At 44.4% G+C, this 20,668-nt stretch overlaps 3 protein-coding genes across 4 annotated transcripts in view; 1 reads left to right on the top strand and 2 right to left on the bottom strand.

The window, feature by feature from the left end:
- LOC115194974 (uncharacterized) overlaps positions 1 to 20,668 on the bottom strand; it is a 389,153-nt gene that overhangs the window by 306,883 nt on the left and 61,602 nt on the right. The gene's annotated exons all lie outside the window — the stretch shown is intronic.
- On the top strand, positions 716 to 6,440 carry LOC115194520 (uncharacterized). The gene is made up of 7 exons (XM_029754270.1): positions 716 to 792; positions 1,082 to 1,120; positions 3,890 to 4,067; positions 4,268 to 4,413; positions 5,338 to 5,665; positions 5,821 to 6,011; positions 6,191 to 6,440. Exons 1-7 carry the CDS (start codon positions 738 to 740, stop codon positions 6,241 to 6,243), a joined length of 990 nt encoding a protein of 329 aa, XP_029610130.1. The 5' UTR covers positions 716 to 737; the 3' UTR covers positions 6,244 to 6,440.
- On the bottom strand, positions 17,200 to 20,656 carry LOC115194521 (C-type mannose receptor 2). 2 transcript variants are annotated; one of them, XM_029754271.1, is made up of 3 exons: positions 20,351 to 20,656; positions 19,997 to 20,205; positions 17,200 to 18,219 (listed from the first exon to the last, which is right to left on the bottom strand). In XM_029754271.1, the coding sequence occupies exons 1-3, from the start codon at positions 20,521 to 20,523 to the stop codon at positions 18,167 to 18,169; spliced, it is 435 nt and encodes a 144-aa protein (XP_029610131.1). In that variant the 5' UTR covers positions 20,524 to 20,656; the 3' UTR covers positions 17,200 to 18,166. The 2 variants fall into 2 exon arrangements, with proteins under 2 accessions (XP_029610131.1, XP_029610133.1); XM_029754273.1 differs by having other exon boundaries at positions 19,997 to 20,187.

Below are 20,668 nucleotides of genomic sequence, written 5' to 3'. Positions count from 1 at the left end.
TATCAAAGATTTCCATCGTGTACAAACAATGATAGAAGGACACACAAGGTGACAGATGAACAGACAGGGGTAAAAGACACAGAGAGATAGCTCCACTCTTCAAAATTTCAACTTCTTCAAACAGCGGGTAGGTACTTAGTTATTTCATGTACAATGTCTAAAATTAGTAAGGATTTGATTTATAAAACTTATATTATTTTTAGAATTGTAAAAGCCTGTTAAATGACAGAACATTCAATGTTGTTCACGTGATTTTTTTTAATTTTACGACCTGAAGGATTTTATCGGTACCGTTTGTTTACTGTGTATTGTGTAACTACTGTAGTGAATTTATCATTTGGATATTCCACCTATTAGACTGTCTTGTTTAGTTTACCGTAAACAACAGCCAAGCATAACATCACCAACAGTATGCTGTATGTGACGCAAATTCAAACTGTAATGAAATATGCATAGTCATCCAATTTGTTTTATTATGAATACTATTATACGTCTATTATTATTATTCATATAATTATTATTCATATAATTAGTATTATTCATTTTGTAATTATTTAAATGTATTGTACTGGACAGGGAAGAGTAGAAGGGAAAAGTAGGAGGGAGTGCACGTTAGAAGGGCAGTGGGTTGGATTTAAACCTTTGCTGACTAGGGCTGGACTAACACATTTGGGGCCCCAGGGCACCTAACCCCATTTTTTTTGTTTTGTCTTTACAGACCGGAGACAGGTGGTTGAATGAAGCCTCAACCACTAAACATGCTGTGGAGTCTCTCTCTCTGCCCTTTAATGGGTGAGTGTCTAATGCATAAGTATGCAGACATCTATGCCTGCTGTTGTTGTTGTTTTGTGTATTCTTTTTTTGCACAACAACAGCAAACAGTGTTGCTTCCTTTGACATATTTATCACATTTCTCTACCTCCTACCTTCCATCACTACTTCTGTAGCAATAGTTGGTAATCATACCTCTGCTTCACTATAGTGCCTCTACCACCACTGATACAGACAGGGCAAAATGAAGTACAGAATGGATAAACAAGGAAGATGATTTTAATGTTTGCAAATTCTGATGTATTTACAGGAGTTGTGTTGCTAGCCCAGATGGTCAATGCTGCGACAGGTGAGACCACAGACATTTTGACTGTCAAGGTTTTATACAACATTACCATTTTAAATCAATATTCAAAATCCTAATAGATTGACTTAGCTTTTTTATATTACTTTATAAATAGATGATTGGAAAATAGAACGTTGTCATATCTACAACTTGATCTTAACATGTGGAATTAATACACTGTAAGATTCCTGTTCCCAAGAACTCTAAGGCATCATGCCACAATGACTACCACCCTATAGCACTCACATCAGTAATCATGAAGTGCTTTGAGAGGCTGGTTATGGCACACATCAACTCCATCAACCAGTTGCTGGGCGGAGAATGACGGTCAAAGATAAAAGTTTAAAAAAAAAGTTGAATAACTTTAATTTACACTAAAAAGAAACGTTATTACATCCAACGCCTGTTTGCCTGAGGCTGATGCCACGCAAGCGCTTGTACCCGCATACACATGCATACACACACCCTCATTCAAACGCACACGTGCACACAAACGGACACATACACACATAAATAGTGCCACATATGCACACAAATGCATACAGTTGGCCTTGCTGTTTAGATTTTTGTTGTCCTTGATGTCGTTGGTTTTCGCCTTGTTGTTTTCTGTTGTTATTTTCCTTTGTTTTTCTCCTTTTTCTCTTTTGTTATTTTTGTTGGTTGTTGGTGCGTTGGGTCGGTGGTGGTTTTAGTTGGGTTGGATCAGGACGGTGGCTTGGGAGGGGGGGTTTAGGGGTGAGAGGTGGAAGGTGAGGTTTTTTGGGAGGGACTTGTGGGTGGTCTTGGATGGTTGAGGGGCAGCTCTCAAGGGGAACTGATGGGGGATCTTGGATAGTTGGTCGCCTGGCATTTGGGAGCTTGGGCCGGTGGCCTAGAGGTCGCTGGTTTGGTCCCCGATTCGCCTGGGTGGGGCATCAGTCCTTGTGCCCTTGGGCGGGGCGCTTGACCCTGATTGCTCCTGTGGGTGGCTTGACCCTTGTTGCTCCTGGGGGTCGCTCTGGATTGGAGTGTCTGCTATATGACTGAATGTAATGTAAATGTTGAGCCGCTTCACTGCAGGTAGAATGTATGTTTTAAAATACAATAAAAAAATACACATTTAAAAAAATCCATCATCCCAGACACCCTAGAGCCACTCCAATTTGCATACCGCCCCAACAGATCCATAGACGACGCAATCTCAATTGCACTTTAAGCGGCCCTCACCCAGGAATACTTACGTGAGAATGCTGTTCCTTGACTTCCGCTCAGCGTTTAAGCTCGTCACCAATCTTAGGAACCTGGGACTGAACACCTCCCTCTGCAACTGGATCCTGGACTACCTGATAGGTCGGCCCCAGGTGGTGAGGGTAGGCAACAACACCTCCGCCACGCTGACCCTCAACACGGGTGCCCACAGGGGTGTGTGCTTAGTCCCCTCCCGTACTTCCTGTTAACCCATGACTACATGGCCACGCACGACTCCAACACCATCATCAAGTTTTCTGACAACACAACAGTGGTAGGCCTGATCATCGGCGACGATGAGACAGCCTGTAGGGAGTGACCTTGCAGTGTGGTGCCACAACAACATCTCCCTCAATGTCGGAAAGACCAAGGAGCTGAACGTTGACTACAGGAAACGGGGGTGGGAGAGCACGCCCCCATCCACATCGGCAGTTCGAGAGTTTAAAGTTCCTCTGTGCTCAAATCACTAAGGACTTAAAATGGTCCACACACAAGAGCACAGTCGTGAAGAAGGCGCAACAGTCCTCTTCCCCCTCAGGAGGTTGAAAAGGTTTGGCATGGGCCCTCAAATCCTGAAATAGTTCTACAGCTGTACCATTTAGAGCATCTTGACTGGCTGCATCACTGCTTGGCATGGCAATAGCAACGCCCTCGATTGCATGATGCTACAGAGGATGGTGTGGAAAGCCCCGTACCTCACCGGGGCCGAGCTCAATGCCATCCAGAACCTCTAAATCAGGCGGTGTGAAAGGAAGGCCCAGACAATCATTAATTAAAGACTCCAGCCACCCAAGCCATAGACTGTTCTCTCTGCTTCCGCATGACAAGCGATACCAGTGCATAAAGTCTGACACCAACAGGCTCTTGGATAGCTTCTATCCCCAAGCCATAAGACTGTTAAATAGCTAACTAAATAGCTAACAGAATTTCTACACAGACTATCTGACTTGACCCCTGTATTTGATTCTTATTTTTGCACTGTTTCTATGCACACTCAGAGGGCCCTAAAAACTCACACACACTGACACTCCAACACACACAAACACTCACTTCATAATTTGCTCTCACACACATAATATGCACATACATTTATACTGATTCTACACACATGCACACCAACTCACATACAATCATCAAATAGGCTGATGCTACTCTGTTTATCATATATCCTGATGCCTAGTTACCTTACCCCTATACATATCTATCGATCCAGTAATTCATTGTAAAAATGGTACTGGAACTAACTGACCCTTCATATAGTATTTTTCCTCTTATTTCTTATTTTTATTTATTGTGTGTTTTTGTTCTAACTTAGGATATTTGTAGTATTACATTACTGCATTGTTGGGTTTAGAGCTTGCAAGAAAGACATTTCAACTTGAAACTTAATTGGCAATAATTTGTCATTTCTGTATTAAAACAGTACTCTCTCTGTCCCTGTAGTAAATGTAGCATTGAAAGGAGTGGCCACCCAGTCATCACTGTATGGGTATGGCCATGCTCAAAATGCCATTGATGGGAACAGAGAATCAAACTATCCCCTAGGATCCTGCACCCACACTGAATGGGAGACCAACCCCTGGTGGAGAGTGGACCTGCTGGATATGTACAGAGTGACAGCTGTCACCATCACCAACAGAGGAGACTGCTGTCCTGAGAGACTTGATGGTGCTGAGATCCGCATCGGTAACTCACTGGAGAACAACGGCATCAACAACCCCAGGTGATACATAGACATCTGTACATTTTATGTCCTGTCTTGAAGGTGTTTGGATACATTGGTCTTCATCCATACTTCTGTTGCTATTCTGTGGCTATATATTTAACAAACTGGTGGTATTCTGCACAGTGATGTATATTCTAGAGCGTCCTCATTCTCTCTCTCTCTGGCTCTCTCTCTCTCTCTCTCTCTCTCTCTCTCAGATGTGTTGTCATCTCCAACATCCCAGCAGGACAGACCAACACCTTCCAGTGTAATGAGATGGAGGGTCGCTACGTTGTTGTGTTGATCCCTGGACAGGACAAGGTTCTCACTCTGTGTGAGTTGGAAGTATATGGCACTCCTGCAGGTAATCATCTATAACTGTCTTCACTGTTCAATTTTATCATCAAGGAAGTTTTACATTACTTTTATTGTACACCTGAAGTAACATCCCATCACAGAAGAGTAGGAGAATAAAAAGCTGACATTGCAAATCTTTAACGAAAGTCTGATATCAACAGGATCCTCATCAGCTTCTATCCCCAAGCCATAAGACTGTTAAATAGCTAACAGAATGGCTACACAGACTATCTGAGTTGACCCTTGTATTTGATTCCTATTTTTGCACTGTTTCTATGCACACTCACAGGGCCCTAAAAACTCACTCACACAAACACTCACTTCATAATTTGCTCTCACACACATAATTTGCACATACATTTATACTGACTCTACACGCACGCACACCAACTCACATACAATCATTATATATGCTGCTGATAGGCATATATCCTGATGCCTAGTCACCTTACCACTATACATATCTCCCTCTATCACCCCAGTATCCCTGCACATTGTAAATATGTTACTGGAACTGACTGATCATTTATATAGTATGATTCATTACTTTCTCCTGTTCCTCTAATTTCTTATTTTTTATTTCTTGTGTGTTTTTGTTCTAACTTATGATATTTTTGGTATTACATTACTGCATTGTTGGGTTCAGAGCTTGCAAGAAAGACATTTCAACTTGAAACTTAATTGGCAATAATTTGTCATTTCTGTATTAAAACAGTACTCTCTGTTTTAATACAGGAGAATCAAAGCTGACATTGTAAATCTTTGACAAAAGTCCAACATATATTTTTTCAGGGGGAGGGAGATTTGGTAGGTGTATTAATCAAATAAATATACAAAGTAAATATTATTGTATGTAGGTTTGAGAATTTTAAGTTGAAATGTGAAATTAATGTCCACAAATAATAACTGAACTCTTGGACTTCTGTTTCAGACTCAACCACCACCACCACCACAAATTCTACCACTACTTCAACACCCACTACTCCATCACCCTCTACTCTAACCTTAATATCCAATACCCTTCTTCCCTCCACTTCCACTCCACCTCCTCCTTCCACCAGTGTCACCTTCTTGAGGAGGAAGGTGATGGTGGTGAGGGAGAAGTTGTGCTGGTCCGATGCTCTGTTCTACTGCAGAGACCACTACTGGGACCTGGTCAGTGTTCGCAACGAGACAGAGCAGAGGGAGCTGGAGAAACTGGTGAAGGACAGTAACCTCATCACCCCCCTAACCTCCCATCTGTGGCTGAGCCTGCACAGGTACACTACCTGATGGTTTTAACAGTCAAATATTAATTTTATAGCAGCCATCCATTGTCCTGTACCAACAGTTGCTGAATATCTTCTCATCTTCAGTTTTCTCCACTGTTCATGCACCTTGATTTTAAAGTGAGGCAGCTTTTCTCTGCCTGCAGGTACATCCTGGGAGACACGTGGTACTGGATGACCGGAGACCGTATGAACTACAACCACTGGGTGAACGGCGTCCCCCCTAGGAAGGACATCTCCAACCCCTGTGGAGCGTTGACCAACGGGGCTAACGGAGGGAACTTCTTCTGGGTGGAGCGGCTCTGTGATGACCATTACAACTTCCTCTGCTACTCAGGTACCTGCTGTTCTCATAATACAAGTCGAAGACTATTTTTCATTGGAGTAGATGTCAGTCTTTATAAAGTTTCTTTCAGCGTTGTTGCTGCCTAGATTTCTAATATCTGTGTCAATGACTGCTCCCTATGTGGTTTAGAGACCATGTTGCCTCTCTCTTGTCTCTCTCTGTCCTCTCAGGTCCTGAAGCAGGGGTCAACAGAGTGGATTTCTACAGCAGCAGACGGCCATAGGGAGGCGCTGTGGAGCTGCAGAGGCTGATGTCCAATCCCCTTTATATTTTCCTGTTGTAAAATTACCTAATTTCGTTTTACATTTTATAACATTGTGTGTGATTTAATAATAACGTTATAGATTTTGAGAGTATTGTTCCTTTATACAATCACAATGCTGTCAGTGTGTTTTTAAAGAGTCAATTGAATGCCCCACACGTCACACGTGACATCGTTTTGAATATTGAATAGCTCCCTGTAAGTTTATGCTAAAGACTTACCTGCACATCAATCCCCTGTGTCACGAACCGGCTCGTAGCCCGTGACAAAGAGGGAGACGACGTGTAAATAAGGAATAACAAAAAAGTTAACTACGTACAATTTAACAACGGTGTGTGTAGTCAGTAATGTACGTGAGTGGTTGCGTGCATAAATTGTGATAATGAGGGGTGTTGAGATGTGCCAAAACAAACAAGCCACAAAATGGCACAACCAAAAATAACGTGTGTCTGCGTGGAGAGAGTCTCCTCAACGTATAGTGGAAAGGTGTATTTATCCCCAGGACACCCCCGAGCCTCAAAAATACTACAACTTCAAATTCTCAAACATATGACTATTTTACACCATTTGAAAGACAAGACTCTCGTTAATCTATCCACATTGTCCGATTTCAAAAAGGCTTTACAGCGAAAGCAAAACATTATATTATGTCAGGAGAGTACCCTGCCAAAAATAATCACACAGCCATTTTCATAGCAAGCATATATGTCACAAAAACCAAAACCACAGCTAAATGCAGCACTAACCTTTGATGATCTTCATCAGATGACTCTCCTAGGACATTATGTTATACAATACATGCATGTTTTGTTCAATCAAGTTCATATTTATATCAAAAAACAGCTTTTTACATTAGCATGTGATGTTCAGAACGAGCATACATTTACATTTTAGTCATTTAGCAGACGCTCTTATCCAGAGCGACTTACAGTAGTGAATGCATACATTTCATACAATTTCATAAATTTTTTTCTGTGCTGGCCCCCCGTGAGAATCGAACCCACAACCCTGGCGTTGCAAACACCATGCTCTACCAACTGAGCTACACCGCAAACTTCCGGTGAATTTCTAAATTACTCACGATTAACGTTCACAAAATACATAACAATTATTTTAAGAATTATAGATACAGAACTCCTTTATGCAATCGCGGTGTCAGATTTTAAAATAGCTTTGCGGCGAAAGCACATTTTGCTATATTCTGAGTACATAGCCCGGCCATCACGGCTAGCTATTTTGACACCCACCAAGTTTGGGACAACCTAAACTCAGAATTACTATTAGAAAAATTGGATTACCTTTGCTGTTCTTCGTCAGACTGCACTCCCAGGACTTCTACTTCAAAAACAAATGTTGTTTTGGTTCCAATTTTTTTATTTATTTATTTATTTCACCTTTATTTAACCAGGTAGGCAAGTTGAGAACAAGTTCTCATTTACAATTGCGACCTGGCCAAGATAAAGCAAAGCAGTTCGACAACATACAAAAACACAGAGTTACACATGGAGTAAAACAACATACAATCAATGATGCAGTAGAAAAAAATAAGACTATATACAATGTGAGCAAATGATGTGAGATAAGGGAGGTAAAGGCAAAAAATGCCATGGTGGCAAAGTAAATAAAGTATGGCAAGAAAAACACTGGAATGGTAGATTTGTAGTTTGAAGAAAGTTCAAAGTTAAAATATAAATAATATGGTGCAAAGGAGCAAAATAAATAAAATAAATAAATACAGTAGGGGAAGAGGTAGTAGTTTGGGCTAAATTAAAGATGGGCTATGTACAGGTGCAGAGATCTGTGAGCTGCTCTGACAGCTGGTGCTTAAAGCTAGTGAGGGAGATAAGTGTTTCCAGTTTCAGAGATTTTTGTAGTTCGTTCCAGTCATTGGCAGCTGAGAACTGGAAGGAGAGACGACCAAAGGAGGAGTTGGCTTTAGGGGTGACCAGAGAGATATACCTGCTGGAGCGCGTGCTACAGGTGGGTGCTGCTATGGTGACCAGTGAGCGGAGATAAGGGGGGACTTTACCTAGCAGGGTCTTGTAGATGACCTGGAGCCAATGTGTTTGGCGACGATTATGAAGCGAAGGCCAGCCAACGAGAGCGTACAGGTCGCAGTGGTGGGTAGTATATTGGGCTTTGGTGACAAAACGGATGGCACTGTGATAGACTGCATCCAGCTTGTTGAGTAGGGTATTGGAGGCTATTTTGTAAATGACGTCGCCGAAGTCGAGGATTGGTAGGATGGTCAGTTTTACGAGGGTATGTTTGGCAGCATGAGTGAAGGATGCTTTGTTGCAAAATAGGAAGCCAATTCTAGATTTCACTTTGGATTGGAGATGATTGATGTGAGTCTGGAAGGGGAGTTTACAGTCTAACCAGACACCTAGGTATTTGTAGTTGTCCACAAATTCTAAGTTAGAACCGTCCAGAGAAGTGATGCTGGACAGGCGGGCAGGTGCAGGCAGCGATCGGTTGAAGAGCATGCATTTAGTTTTACTTGTGTTTAGGAGCAGTTGGAGACCAAGGAAGGAGAGTTGAATGGCATTGAAGCTCGTCTGGAGGGTTGTTAACACAGTGTCCAAAGAAGGGCCAGAAGTATACAGAATGGTGTCGTCTGCGTAGAGGTGGATCAGAGATTCACCAGCAGCAAGAGCGACATCATTTATGTATACAGAGAAAAGAGTTGGCCCAAGAATTGAACCCTGTGGTACCCCCATAGAGACTGCCAGAGGTCCAGACAGTAGGCCCTCCGATTTGACACACTGAACTCTGTCAGAGAAGTAGTTGGTGAACCAGGCGACGCAATCGTTTGAGAAACCAAGGCTACTGAGTCTGCCGATGAGGATGTGGTGATTAACAGAGTCAAAAGCTTTGGACAGGTCAATGAATACGGCAGCACAGTATTGTTTCTTATCGATGGCGGTTACAATGTCGTTTAGGACCTTGAGCGTGGCTGAGGTGCACCCATGACCAGCTCTGAAACCAGATTGCATAGCGGAGAGGGTGCGGTGGGATTCGAAATGGTCAGTAATCTGTTTGTTGACTTGGCTTTCGAAGACCTTAGAAAGGCAGGGTAGGATGGATATAGGTCTGTAGCAATTTGGGTCAAGAGTGTCACCTCCTTTGAAGAGGGGGATGACAGCAGCTGCTTTCCAATCTATGGGAATCTCAGACGACACGAAAGAGAGGTTGAACAGGCTAGTAATAGGGGTTGCAATAATTTCGGCAGATAATTTTAGAAAGAAAGGGTCCAGATTGTCAAGCCCAGCTGATTTGTAGGGGTCCAGATTTTGCAGCTCTTTCAGAACATCAGCTGAATGGATTTGGGAGAAGGAGAAATGGGGGAGGCTTGGGCGAGTAGCTGTGGGGGGTGCAGTGCTGTTGAATGCAGTAGGGGTAGTTAGGTGGAAAGCACGGCCAGCCGTAGAAAAATGCTTATTGAAATTCTCAATTATAGTGGGCTTATCGGTGGTGACAAAGTTTCCTATCCTCAGTGCAGTGGGCAGTTGGGAGGAGGTGTTCTTATTCTCCATGGACTTTACAATGTCCCAGAACTTTTTAGAGTTGGAGTTGCACGAAGCAAATTTCTGTTTGAAAAAGCTAGCCTTGGCGTTTCTAACTGCCTGTGTGTATTGGTTTCTAACTTCCCTAAAAAGTTGCATATCGCGGGGACAGTTCGATGCTAATGCAGAACGCCACAGGATATTTTTGTGTTGGTTAAGGGCAGTCAGGTCTGGGGAGAACCAAGGGCTATATCTGTTCCTGGTTCTAAATTTCTTGAAAGGGGCATGCTTATTTAAGATGGAGAGGAAGGCATTTTAAAAAAATAACCAGGCATCCTCTACTGACGGGATGAGGTCAATATCCTTCCAGGATACCAGGGCCAGGTCGATTAGAAAGGCTTGCTCGTTGAAATGTTTCAGGGAGCGTTTGACAGTGATGAGTGGAGGTCGTTTGACAGCTGACCCATTACGGGTGCAGGCAATGAGGCAGTGATCGCTGAGATCTTGGTTGAAAACAGCAGAGGTGTATTTAGAAGGCACGTTGGTTAGGATGATATCTATGAGGGTGCCAGTGTTTGCGGCTTTGGGGTTGTACCTGGTGGGTTCATTAATAATTTGTGTGAGATTGAGGGCATCAAGCTTGGATTGTAGGATGTCTGGGGTGTTAAGCATGTCCCAGTTTAGGTCACCTAGTTGTCACGGTTGTCGTCGGTGAAGGAGGACCAAAACGCAGCAGGTATGTGTATGCTCATTTCGACTTTTATTAGCTACAAAATGAACGTACAAAAATAACAAAACAGAAATAACGATCGACAAAACAGTCTGGCAAAGCATAAGGCTTACACACAGAACAATCACCCACGAATCACAAACACAAACACACCCCAATATATGGGACTCTCAATCAAAGGCAGATAGACAACACCTGCCTTCAACTGAGAGTCCCAACCCCAATCAACACAACATAGAAACACTCTCACCAGACTACACATAGAAATACATAAACATAGACTATAAACCACAACCCCGGAAATACTACATCAAACACCCTTTAAACAAACACACCACCCTGAACCACATAAAACAAATACCCTCTGTCACGTCCTGACCAAACTACAATACTAATTAACCCTTATACTGGCCAGGACGTGACAGTACCCCCCCCCCCCCCCCTTAAAGGTGCTAACCCCGGAAGCACCTTTAAAACAAAAAACAAAACAAAAACAACAACCCCAAACAACAAAACAAAAATTCCCTTCTACTAAAGGGAGGGAAGGGAGGGTGGCTGCCGTCAATGACGGCACTGTGCTACACCCCCCCCCTCCCCAACCCACCTATATCAGGAGGTGGCTCCGGTTCAGGCCTTTCCCGGCAGTCGGGCCACTCTGGCAGTTCGGGGCAGTCTGGCCAGTCTGGCAAGTCGGGGCAGTCTGGCAACTCGGGACAGTCTGGGCAGTCTGGCAACTCGGGACAGTCTGGGCAGTCTGGCAACTCGGGACAGTCTGGGCAGTCTGGCAACTCGGGACAGTCTGGGCAGTCTGGCAACTCGGGACAGTCTGGGCAGTCTGGCCACTCCGGCAGTTCAGGGCAGTCTGGCCACTCCGGCAGTTCAGGGCAGTCTGGCCACTCCGGCAGTTCAGGGCAGTCTGGCCACTCCGGCAGTTCAGCGCAGTCTGGCCACTCCGGCAGTTCAGCGCAGTCTGGCCACTCCGGCAGTTCAGCGCAGTCTGGCCACTCCGGCAGTTCAGCGCAGTCTGACCACTCCGGCAGTTCAGCGCAGTCTGACCACTCCGGCGACTGTTGACTGGCGGGCAGCTCCGACGACTGTTGACTGGCGGGCAGCTCCGACGACTGTTGACTGGCGGGCAGCTCTGACGACTGTTGACTGGCGGGCAGCTCCGACGACTGTTGACTGGCGGGCAGCTCCGACTGTTGACTGGCGGGCAGCTCCGACGACTGTTGACTGGCGGGAAGCTCCGACGACTGTTGACTGGCGGGAAGCTCTGACGACTGTTGACTGGCGAGGCTGGGTTTACGCACTTGCAGGCTAGTGCGGGGAGCGGGAACAGGACGAGTCGGACTGGGTTGACGCACTTCCGGGTCCGCACGAGAGACAGGAGCTGGAAACCCAGGGCTATGGAGGCGCACAGCCGGTCTAGATCTTACCTCCTGCACAACCCGCCTTGGCTGGATGGAACGAGTAGCCCTGTACGAGCGGAGTGCTCGTACAGGGCAGACTGGGCTGTGCAGGGGCCTGATGGTAGCCGTGCGTAGAGCGGGAGTTGGGTAGCCTGGTCCTCGGAGGCGTACCGGCGACCAGATGCGCTGCGCAGGCATCCTCCTACCAGGCTGGATGCCCGCTCTAGCACGGCACCTGCGAGGGGCTGGAATAACTCGCACCGGACATACGCTCCTCCATATAACCACGGGTAGCTGGCTTCCGGCTCTTCCTTCGCCTAGCCAAACTACCCGTGTGCCCCCCCAAAACAATTTCTTGGGGGTGCCTCTCGTGCTTCTCCCTCAGCGCGTCTCTGGCCTCGTACCACCGCCTCTCTGCCTTGGCTGCCTCAATTTCCCACTGCGGGCGGCGATACTCCCCAGCCTGGTGCCAAGGTCCGGCCACGTCCAGAACTTCCTCCCAAGTCCACTTCTCCCGCCAGTCCAACTTGAACGCCGTCTGCTCCTTCCTCTGCTGCTTGGTCCTTGAGTGGTGGGTGATTCTGTCACGTTTGTCGTCGGTGAAGGAGGACCAAAACGCAGCAGGTATGTGTATGCTCATTTCGACTTTTATTAGCTACAAAATGAACGTACAAAAATAACAAAACAGAAATAATGATCGACAAAACAGTCTGGCAAAGCATAAGGCTTACACACAGAACAATCACCCACGAATCACAAATACAAACACACCCCAATATATGGGACTCTCAATCAAAGGCAGATAGACAACACCTGCCTTCAACTGAGAGTCCCAACCCCAATCAACACAACATAGAAACACTCTCACCAGACTACACATAGAAATACATAAACATAGACTATAAACCACAACCCCGGAAATACTACATCAAACACCTTTAAACAAACACACCACCCTGAACCACATAAAACAAATACCCTCTGTCACGTCCTGACCAAACTACAATACTAATTAACCCTTATACTGGCCAGGACGTGACACTAGTAGCACGAGCTCTGAAGATAGATGGGGGCAATCAGTTCACATATGGTGTCCAGAGCACAGCTAGGGGCCGAGGGGGGTCTATAGCAGGCGGCAACGGTGAGAGACTTGTTTTTGGAGAGGTGGATTTTTAAAAGTAGAAGTTCAAATTGTTTGGGTACAGACCTGGATAGCAGGACAGAACTCTGCAGGCTATCTCTGCAGTAGATTGCAACACCGCCCCCTTTGGTCGTTCTATCTTGTCTGAAAACGTTGTAGTTAGGGATGAAGATTTCAGAGTTTTTGGTGGACTTCCTAAGCCAAGATTCAGACACAGCTAGGACATCCGGGTTGGCAGAGTGTGCTAAAGCAGTGAATAAAACAAACTTAGGGAGGAGGCTTCTAATGTTAACATGCATGAAACCAAGGTTATTACGGTTACAGAAGTCATCAAAAGAGAGCGCCTGGGGAGTACGAGTGGAGCCAGGCACTGCAGGGCCTGGATTCACCTCTACATCCCCAGAGGAGCAGAGAAGAATAAGTATGAGGGTACGGCTAAAAGCTATAAGAATTGGTCGTCTGTGACGTCCAGAATAGAGAGAAAAGGGAGCAGGTTTCTGGGGGCGATATAATAGCTTCAAGGTATAATGTACAGACAAAGGTATGGTGGGATGTGAGTACAGAGGAGGTAAACCTAGGCATTTAGTGATTATGAGAGAGATATTGTCTCTAGAAACATCATTGAAACCAGAAGATGTCATAGCATGTGTGGGTGGAGGAACTGAGAGGTTGGATAAGGTATAATGAGCAGGGCTAGGGGCTCTACAGTGAAATAAGCCAATAAACACTAACCAGAACAGCAATGGACAATGCATATTGACATTAAGGAGAGGCATGCTTAGCCGAGTGATCAAAGGGTCCAGTGAGATTCAGACAGCTAGCCGGGCGATAGGTAGCAAGCTGGTGGAAGATGGGAGGGAGGTCTGTTTTTAGCCACCTCGTGCGTTTCCGTCTGTGGGTTAGTGGGGTTCCGTGTGGAAGGGGGGACCTGTCCAAGTTGGCAAAATAGTTAGTTATAGTGGCCCAAGAAAGGTGTCCGATAGACCTATTCAGATCGCAGCCGAAAAGACAGCTAACGATTAGCTGGCCGCAGATGGGCGATCAGGTTACGTCGCGACGGAGGGGCCAGTTGGATAACTCCCTCAGGCAGATAACGTCGGTGGTCCAGTCGTGAAGACCCGATGGGGCTCCGCATCGGCAGTAAAACGGGTCAGGATAGGTGAGTTGTAGCCCAGGAGACACTTCAGCTGGCTAGCTCAGGAATAGCCCAGGAGTGGCTGACGGAACTCTTCAGCTGGCTAGCTGGCTAGCTCCGTAATAATGTGTGTTAATTCCGTGACCGACGTTGCCAATAGTCACTCAGATAGCAGCTAGCTAGCTGCAAGATCCAGGTGTAAATGTCCAGAGCCTGCGGTAGAAATCGGGGAAAGGAGAGAGAATAGGTCCGGTATGCTCTGGTCTGAGTCGCGCTGTACAAAAACTGGCGAAAGCTTTTCGAGCTAATGGATAGCTGAGGACAGCTAACCGTGGCTAGCTGAACTTCAATGTTAGCCAGTGAGAATGGCTAACCTCTGGCTAGCTTCTGTTGTGGAATTCAGATGAGGTAAATAATTATTTCTTTTTTAACTTGGTGAGGCGGGTTGCAGGAGAGTGCTTTGAGGTTGAGTTTTTTAGAATAAAAAAAATGTAAAAAGATAAGTGAAGAAAAAATATGTAAATATATATATACACGGGACACGACAAGAGGAGGGTAATGGACGTCTGAACTGCTACGCCATCTTGGATAAAATAATATAATAATCCATAGTTATATTCAAATTGCTCCGTTTTGTTCGTGCGTTCAGGTCACTATCCGAAGGGTGACGCGCAAGCGCATTTCATGACAAAAAATGTCAAATATTCCATTACCGTACTTAGAAGCATGTCAAACGCTGTTTAAAATACATTTTTATGCGATTTTTCTCGTAAAATAGTGATAATATTCCAACCGGGCAACGTTGTATTCATTCAAAGGCTGAAAGAAAAAAATGGAGAATTCTCATGAACGCGCATCTCCAGTGTCACTGTCCCCAGGCTGACCACTCACAAATTCTCCTGCTGTTCTTCGCCCAGAGACAGCAGACACCCCATTACACTTTCTGGCGGCTTTAGAGAGCCAATGGGAGCCTTAGAAAGTGTCACGTTACATCACAGATGCTGTATTTTCGATAGAGATGCAACAGAAGGACAACAAATTGTCAGACAGGGCACTTCCTGTTTGGAATCTTCTCAGGTTTTGGCCTGCCATATGAGTTCTGTTATACACAGACACCATTCAAACAGTTTTAGAAACTTTAGGGTGTTTTCTATCCAAATCAAACAATTATATGCATATTCTAGTTTCTGGGCAGGAGTAATAAACAGATTAAATCGGGTACGTTTTTTATCCGGCCGTGAAAATACTGCCCCCTATCCATAAAAGGTTAACGTAGCAGCAGCGTAATTAGTTTTCTTCAGGGGCTGACCCTTCTGAGGATTAACCTTCTTGGGTTTCTTTTGAATCATAATCCTTAGGATTCGTATATATCATACACTTCCTTAGTTGAACAATACTCTGCCATTGTTGGCTCTGTACAAAAAGAGCATCCACTAACTAACATTTTCAATTCCATTATATCCCAACTTTTGAAAGGAATAAGCATACGCAACCTAAAATCCCCAGTCAGGACACCATCACTGTTGTTTTCGTTGCGGATCTTCTCGTTGCTGATATAGAACTCCACGCACCCACATGGAAGTCCATTCTTTCTTTGTATTTTCACCCTATGAAATATTCTTCCTGAGGAGTCAGGGGCACCTTCCCAACGGGTCTCATAGCCTGTGAACAAGCTATAACCCTTTGTGATAACTCAGTTCGGGACACACCACCTTGCGAAACACCTGCCAGTCTTCAAGCCTGTAGTCCACTCCTAAAGTCTGGTCTGTATATTCTTCTCCTTCTGCTATGGTATAGAGTTTCACTCTACAGACCGGGTAATCAAACAGATAACCCCATAGCTGTCCATTAGACATCAACACTTGATCTTTCAGCGCAGTTGCGGGCGGTATTTGGGTTCTTTACATATTTAGAAACCGCTTTTTTGGCGCATCGCATATTGATGCTTTATACACTTCCCTTTCTCTATGATTTAACCGAGGTCCTGCTTCAGTTGTTACAGTCATCACATTTGTCACTGATCACAAAATCCATGTTTAATTTCTTTAGTGATTTATCTAGGTTGCTTTAGTGTTCAGCTCTTATTTATAATGAGTCTTCCCCCAATAACCCCGGGCATTCCTGTTTCATAGACAACAGCCCTAAGGTCACTACAACAGGGGGGGCATACTCTTTGAAATGTTCAAACACATCCCACAGTTCAACGAGGTCCCTACACATCAATCATCATGACAGCTTCAAAGGAACAGATGCACTATCTGGTTAAATAAACACTCACTTTAAAGCGTGAGAACTTCCTGACAGGATGTTCAGCAGGATGTCCATATATGGGCATACACACCGGACCATAAAAACAGGATCATAAATCACACGTTTGACGTGTGCCGTCTCCTGTATTCTCTCTTATACAATATAAACTTAGTCTATACATGTCTGCTAACCAACATAATAAAGTCATTTTAAACTTAATAAATACCCCATGTGTTTTAATTGAAAATATTGAACAGTCATACAGAAACAGTTATAATATGTATTTATTTTACCTTTATTTAACTAGGCAAGTCAGTTAAGAACAAATTCTTATTTACAATGACAGCCTACAACGGCCAAACCCTAACCCGGACGACGCTGGGCCAATTGTGTGCCACCCTATGGGACTCACTATCACGGCTGGTTGTGATACAGCCTGGAATCGAACTAGGGTCTGTAGTTACACGTCTAGCACTGAGATGCAGTGCCTTGCCACTCGGGAGCCCCGAGTTTTCCATGATTGATACATAAATAATCAATACAACACTAAAACAATAGTCAATTAAACAATTAAACATAATCAAACTCTGCATTACATACCTGCTCAACGTCACCTCTACTGGTGGTAGAAAGAACAACATCAACATCATTTACTATCATCATTGAATTTCAAATTTCAAAAATTAACATCAAAAGTGTTACGTAAGTATGTGAATATGAGACTAATACAGATTGAGAAAACAAGATCAAATGGATGAAAAAAAGTTTATATATTTTACATTAAACATAATCTATAACAACAAATATAATTATTATTAAATAGCACACAATATAGTAAAATGAAAAACAGAAAGTGGAAATTCTTCCACAGTAACAAACCACTAGAAAGGCCTTTCAATATTTTCTTTTAAACCTTGTGACAAGTGAGTGCTAAATAAGTCTTACCTGTCGATGTTGATGACTTATTCGTTTGTGGCTAAAACATTGTTGTGTGAAGACATCTTCAAAATTACTACGTGGGCGTCAGAAAGTTTGCGACGCCTGCCGTAAAAACTGTGGATGTCGTGAGAGTCTCCTCTTTCGATGATGCAGTCGTATGAGTTGCTAGCTCAAACTGTTTGGGTTTTAAATACAATTTTGTGCTGACTTTCTTGTCCGAATCCTCTCTTGTGTAGAAAAACACTGCCTTCAAAGGCCCCATGTTATGGAATAGGCGCATGCTTTATGTCGGCGTTAAAGAGGGGATTGATCTGCGGGTAAGTCTCTAGCATAAACACACATGGAGCTATTCAATATTCAAAATGACGTCACGAGTGACGTGCGGGGCATTCAATCGACTTTAAAAACACACTTTGACAGCATCATGATTGTATAAAGAAACAATACTCTCCTAATCTATAACGTTATTATTAAATCACACACAATGTTAATAAATGTTAAACTAAATGTGGTAATTTTACAACAAGAAAATACTACTAGAAAGTTCTAGAGCCTCCAACAGAATCAGTGAATGGTAAAATCCCAATCCTGTATGGCCACGTTGCTAAGAGTCATCAAATACTCTCTCCTACCAGCTACAATAGCTACTTTCAGTAAAAGTTACCTGGTCAGACAACCTCTAAGTATCTTTAAAGCTGAATCTATATATTAATTTTACAACAAGAAAATATAAAGGGGATTGGATGTCAGCCTCTGGAGCACCACAGCGCCTCACTATGGCCGTCTGCTGCTGTAGAAATACACTCTGTTGACTCCTGCTTCAGGACCTGAGGACAGAGAGACAAGAGAGGGTCAACATGGTCTCTAACCAATAAGAGTGTAAACCCTGCCTAAGCACCGGGGGGGGGGGGGGGGATTTTTAGGAAGGCCATAACGAGGATCATTTTTCTATTTGATTTTGAATTTGAAGACCCCTTGCAGTATAAAAAAATATTTGATGAAAAGTTGTATTAGCCCATACAAATGCATTGAATAACAGATTCACTACATGTACAAACAGATAGCCCCACGTAAAAAAAATCAAATGGAAGTTTGTTCTGAAGTGTCTGTCTATCACGTTAGTTGTAGAAATGAGCGGACCAAGGCGCAGCGTGCGTAGAGTTCCACATATTTATTAAGGTGAAACTTCAAACAACAAATAAATGAACAAACATGCAGTACGTAACGCACATAAGCACTCAACGAAACAATGTCCCACAACGCAGGTGGGAAAAGGACCGCACTAAGTATGATCCCCAATTAGAGGCAACGACCATCAGCAGCTGCCTCCAATTGGGAACCATACTCACACCAACATAGAAATGAAAGACTAGAACACCCCTAGTCACGCCCTGACCTAAAACACCATAGAGAACCCTGAGGGCTCTCTATGGTCAGGGTGTGACACTGTCCTATATATGAGAGATGTAAGAAAGATCAGGAAACATTTGTTATTCTTTTACCCTTTATTTTTGGCACTAAACAGTTTCCATATATACTTCCATACATTTCTTCAACTGATACTGGGGGACCTTCAGACGAGTCTTGTGAGGCTTGTGGGCCAAGCCACTCCTACGTTGTCTTGGCTGTGTGCTTAGTGTCATTGTCCTGTTGGAAGGTGAACCTTCGCCTCAGCCTGAGGTCCTGAGTGTTCTGGAGCAGGTTATCATCAAAGATCTCTCTGTACTTTTCTGATTAGTCTCCCAGTCCCTACCGCTGAAAAACATCCTCACAGCATGATGTTGCCACCACCATGCTTCACCGTAGGGATGGTATTGACCAGGTAATGAGCGTGACACAAGGCTATCAGGCCAAATAGTTCAATCTTGGTTTCATCAGACCAGAGAATCTTGTTTTTCTTGGTCTGAGAAGTGGCTTCCGTCTGACCACTCTACAATTAAGGCAAGATTGGTGGAGTGCTGCAAAGATGGTTGTCCTTCTGGAAGGTTTTCCCTTCTCCACAGAGGAACTCTGGAGCTCTGTCAGAGTGACCATCGGGTTCGTGGTCACCTCCCTGACCAAGGCCCTTCTCCCCCGATTGCTCAGTTTGGCCAGCTGTAGGAAGAGTCTTGGTGGTTCCAAGCTTCTTCCATTTAAGAATGATGGAGGCCACTGTATTCTTGGGGACCTTCAATGCCGCAGACATTTTTTGGCATCCTTCCCCAAATCTGTGCCTCAAAAACATCCTGTCTCGGAGCTCTACAGACAATTCCTTCAACCTCATGGCTTGGTTTTTGCTCTGTGGGACCTTATATAGACAGGTGTGTGCCTTTCCAAATCATGTCCAGTAAATTGAATTTACTACAGGTGGACTCCAATCAAGTTGTAGAAACATTTCAAGGATGATCAATGGAAACCGGATGCACCTGAGCTAAATTTCTAGTCTCATAGCAAAGGGTCTGAATACTTATGTAAATGAGGTATTTCTGTTTTTTTCGCTTTATCATTTATTGTGAGTAGATTGAGGAAACCCTTTTGAATAAGGCTGTAACGTAACAAAATGTCGAAAAAGTGAAGGGGTCTGAATACTTTCCGAATGCGCTGTATAATGAGAAAAGCAGGTACCTGAGTAGCAGAGGAAGTTGTAATGGTCATCACAGAGCCGCTCCACCCAGAGGAAGTTCCCTCCGTTGGCCCCGTTGGTCATCGCTCCACAGGGGTTGGAAAAGTCCTTCCTAGGGGGGACACCGTTCACCCAGTGGGTGTAGTTCATAGGGTCTCCGGTCATCCAGTACCACGTATCTCCCAGGATGTACCTGCAGGGAGAGAAAAAACTGCTGAAAAGTTGCCTCACTTTAAAACCAAGATGCATGAACAGTGGAGCAAAGTGAAGATGAAAAGATTTTCAGCAAATGTTGGTACAGGACAATGGACGTTTGCTAGAAAAATCCATGTTTTTAAAACCATCAGGTAGTGTACCTGGACAGGCTCAGCCACAGATGGGAGGTTAGGGGGGTGATGAGGTTACTGTCCTTCACCAGTTTCTCCAGCTCCCTCTGCTCTGTCTCGTTGCGAACACTGACCAGGTCCCAGTAGTGGTCTCTGCAGTAGAACAGAGCATCGGACCAGCACAGCTTCTCCCTCACCACCATCACCTTCCTCCTCAAGAAGGTGACACTGGTGGAAGGAGGAGGTGGAGTGGAAGTGGAGGGAAGAAGGGTATTGGATATTAAGGTTAGAGTAGAGGGTGATGGAGTAGTGGGTGTTGAAGTAGTGGTAGAATTTGTGGTGGTGGTG

This window comes from Salmo trutta, chromosome 5 (assembly GCF_901001165.1).
Source record: "Salmo trutta chromosome 5, fSalTru1.1, whole genome shotgun sequence".
In the NCBI taxonomy this organism is placed as follows: domain Eukaryota; kingdom Metazoa; phylum Chordata; class Actinopteri; order Salmoniformes; family Salmonidae; genus Salmo; species Salmo trutta.
The sequence above is the reverse complement of the archived record's forward strand: the minus strand, read 5'-3'. Positions and strand labels throughout refer to the sequence as shown.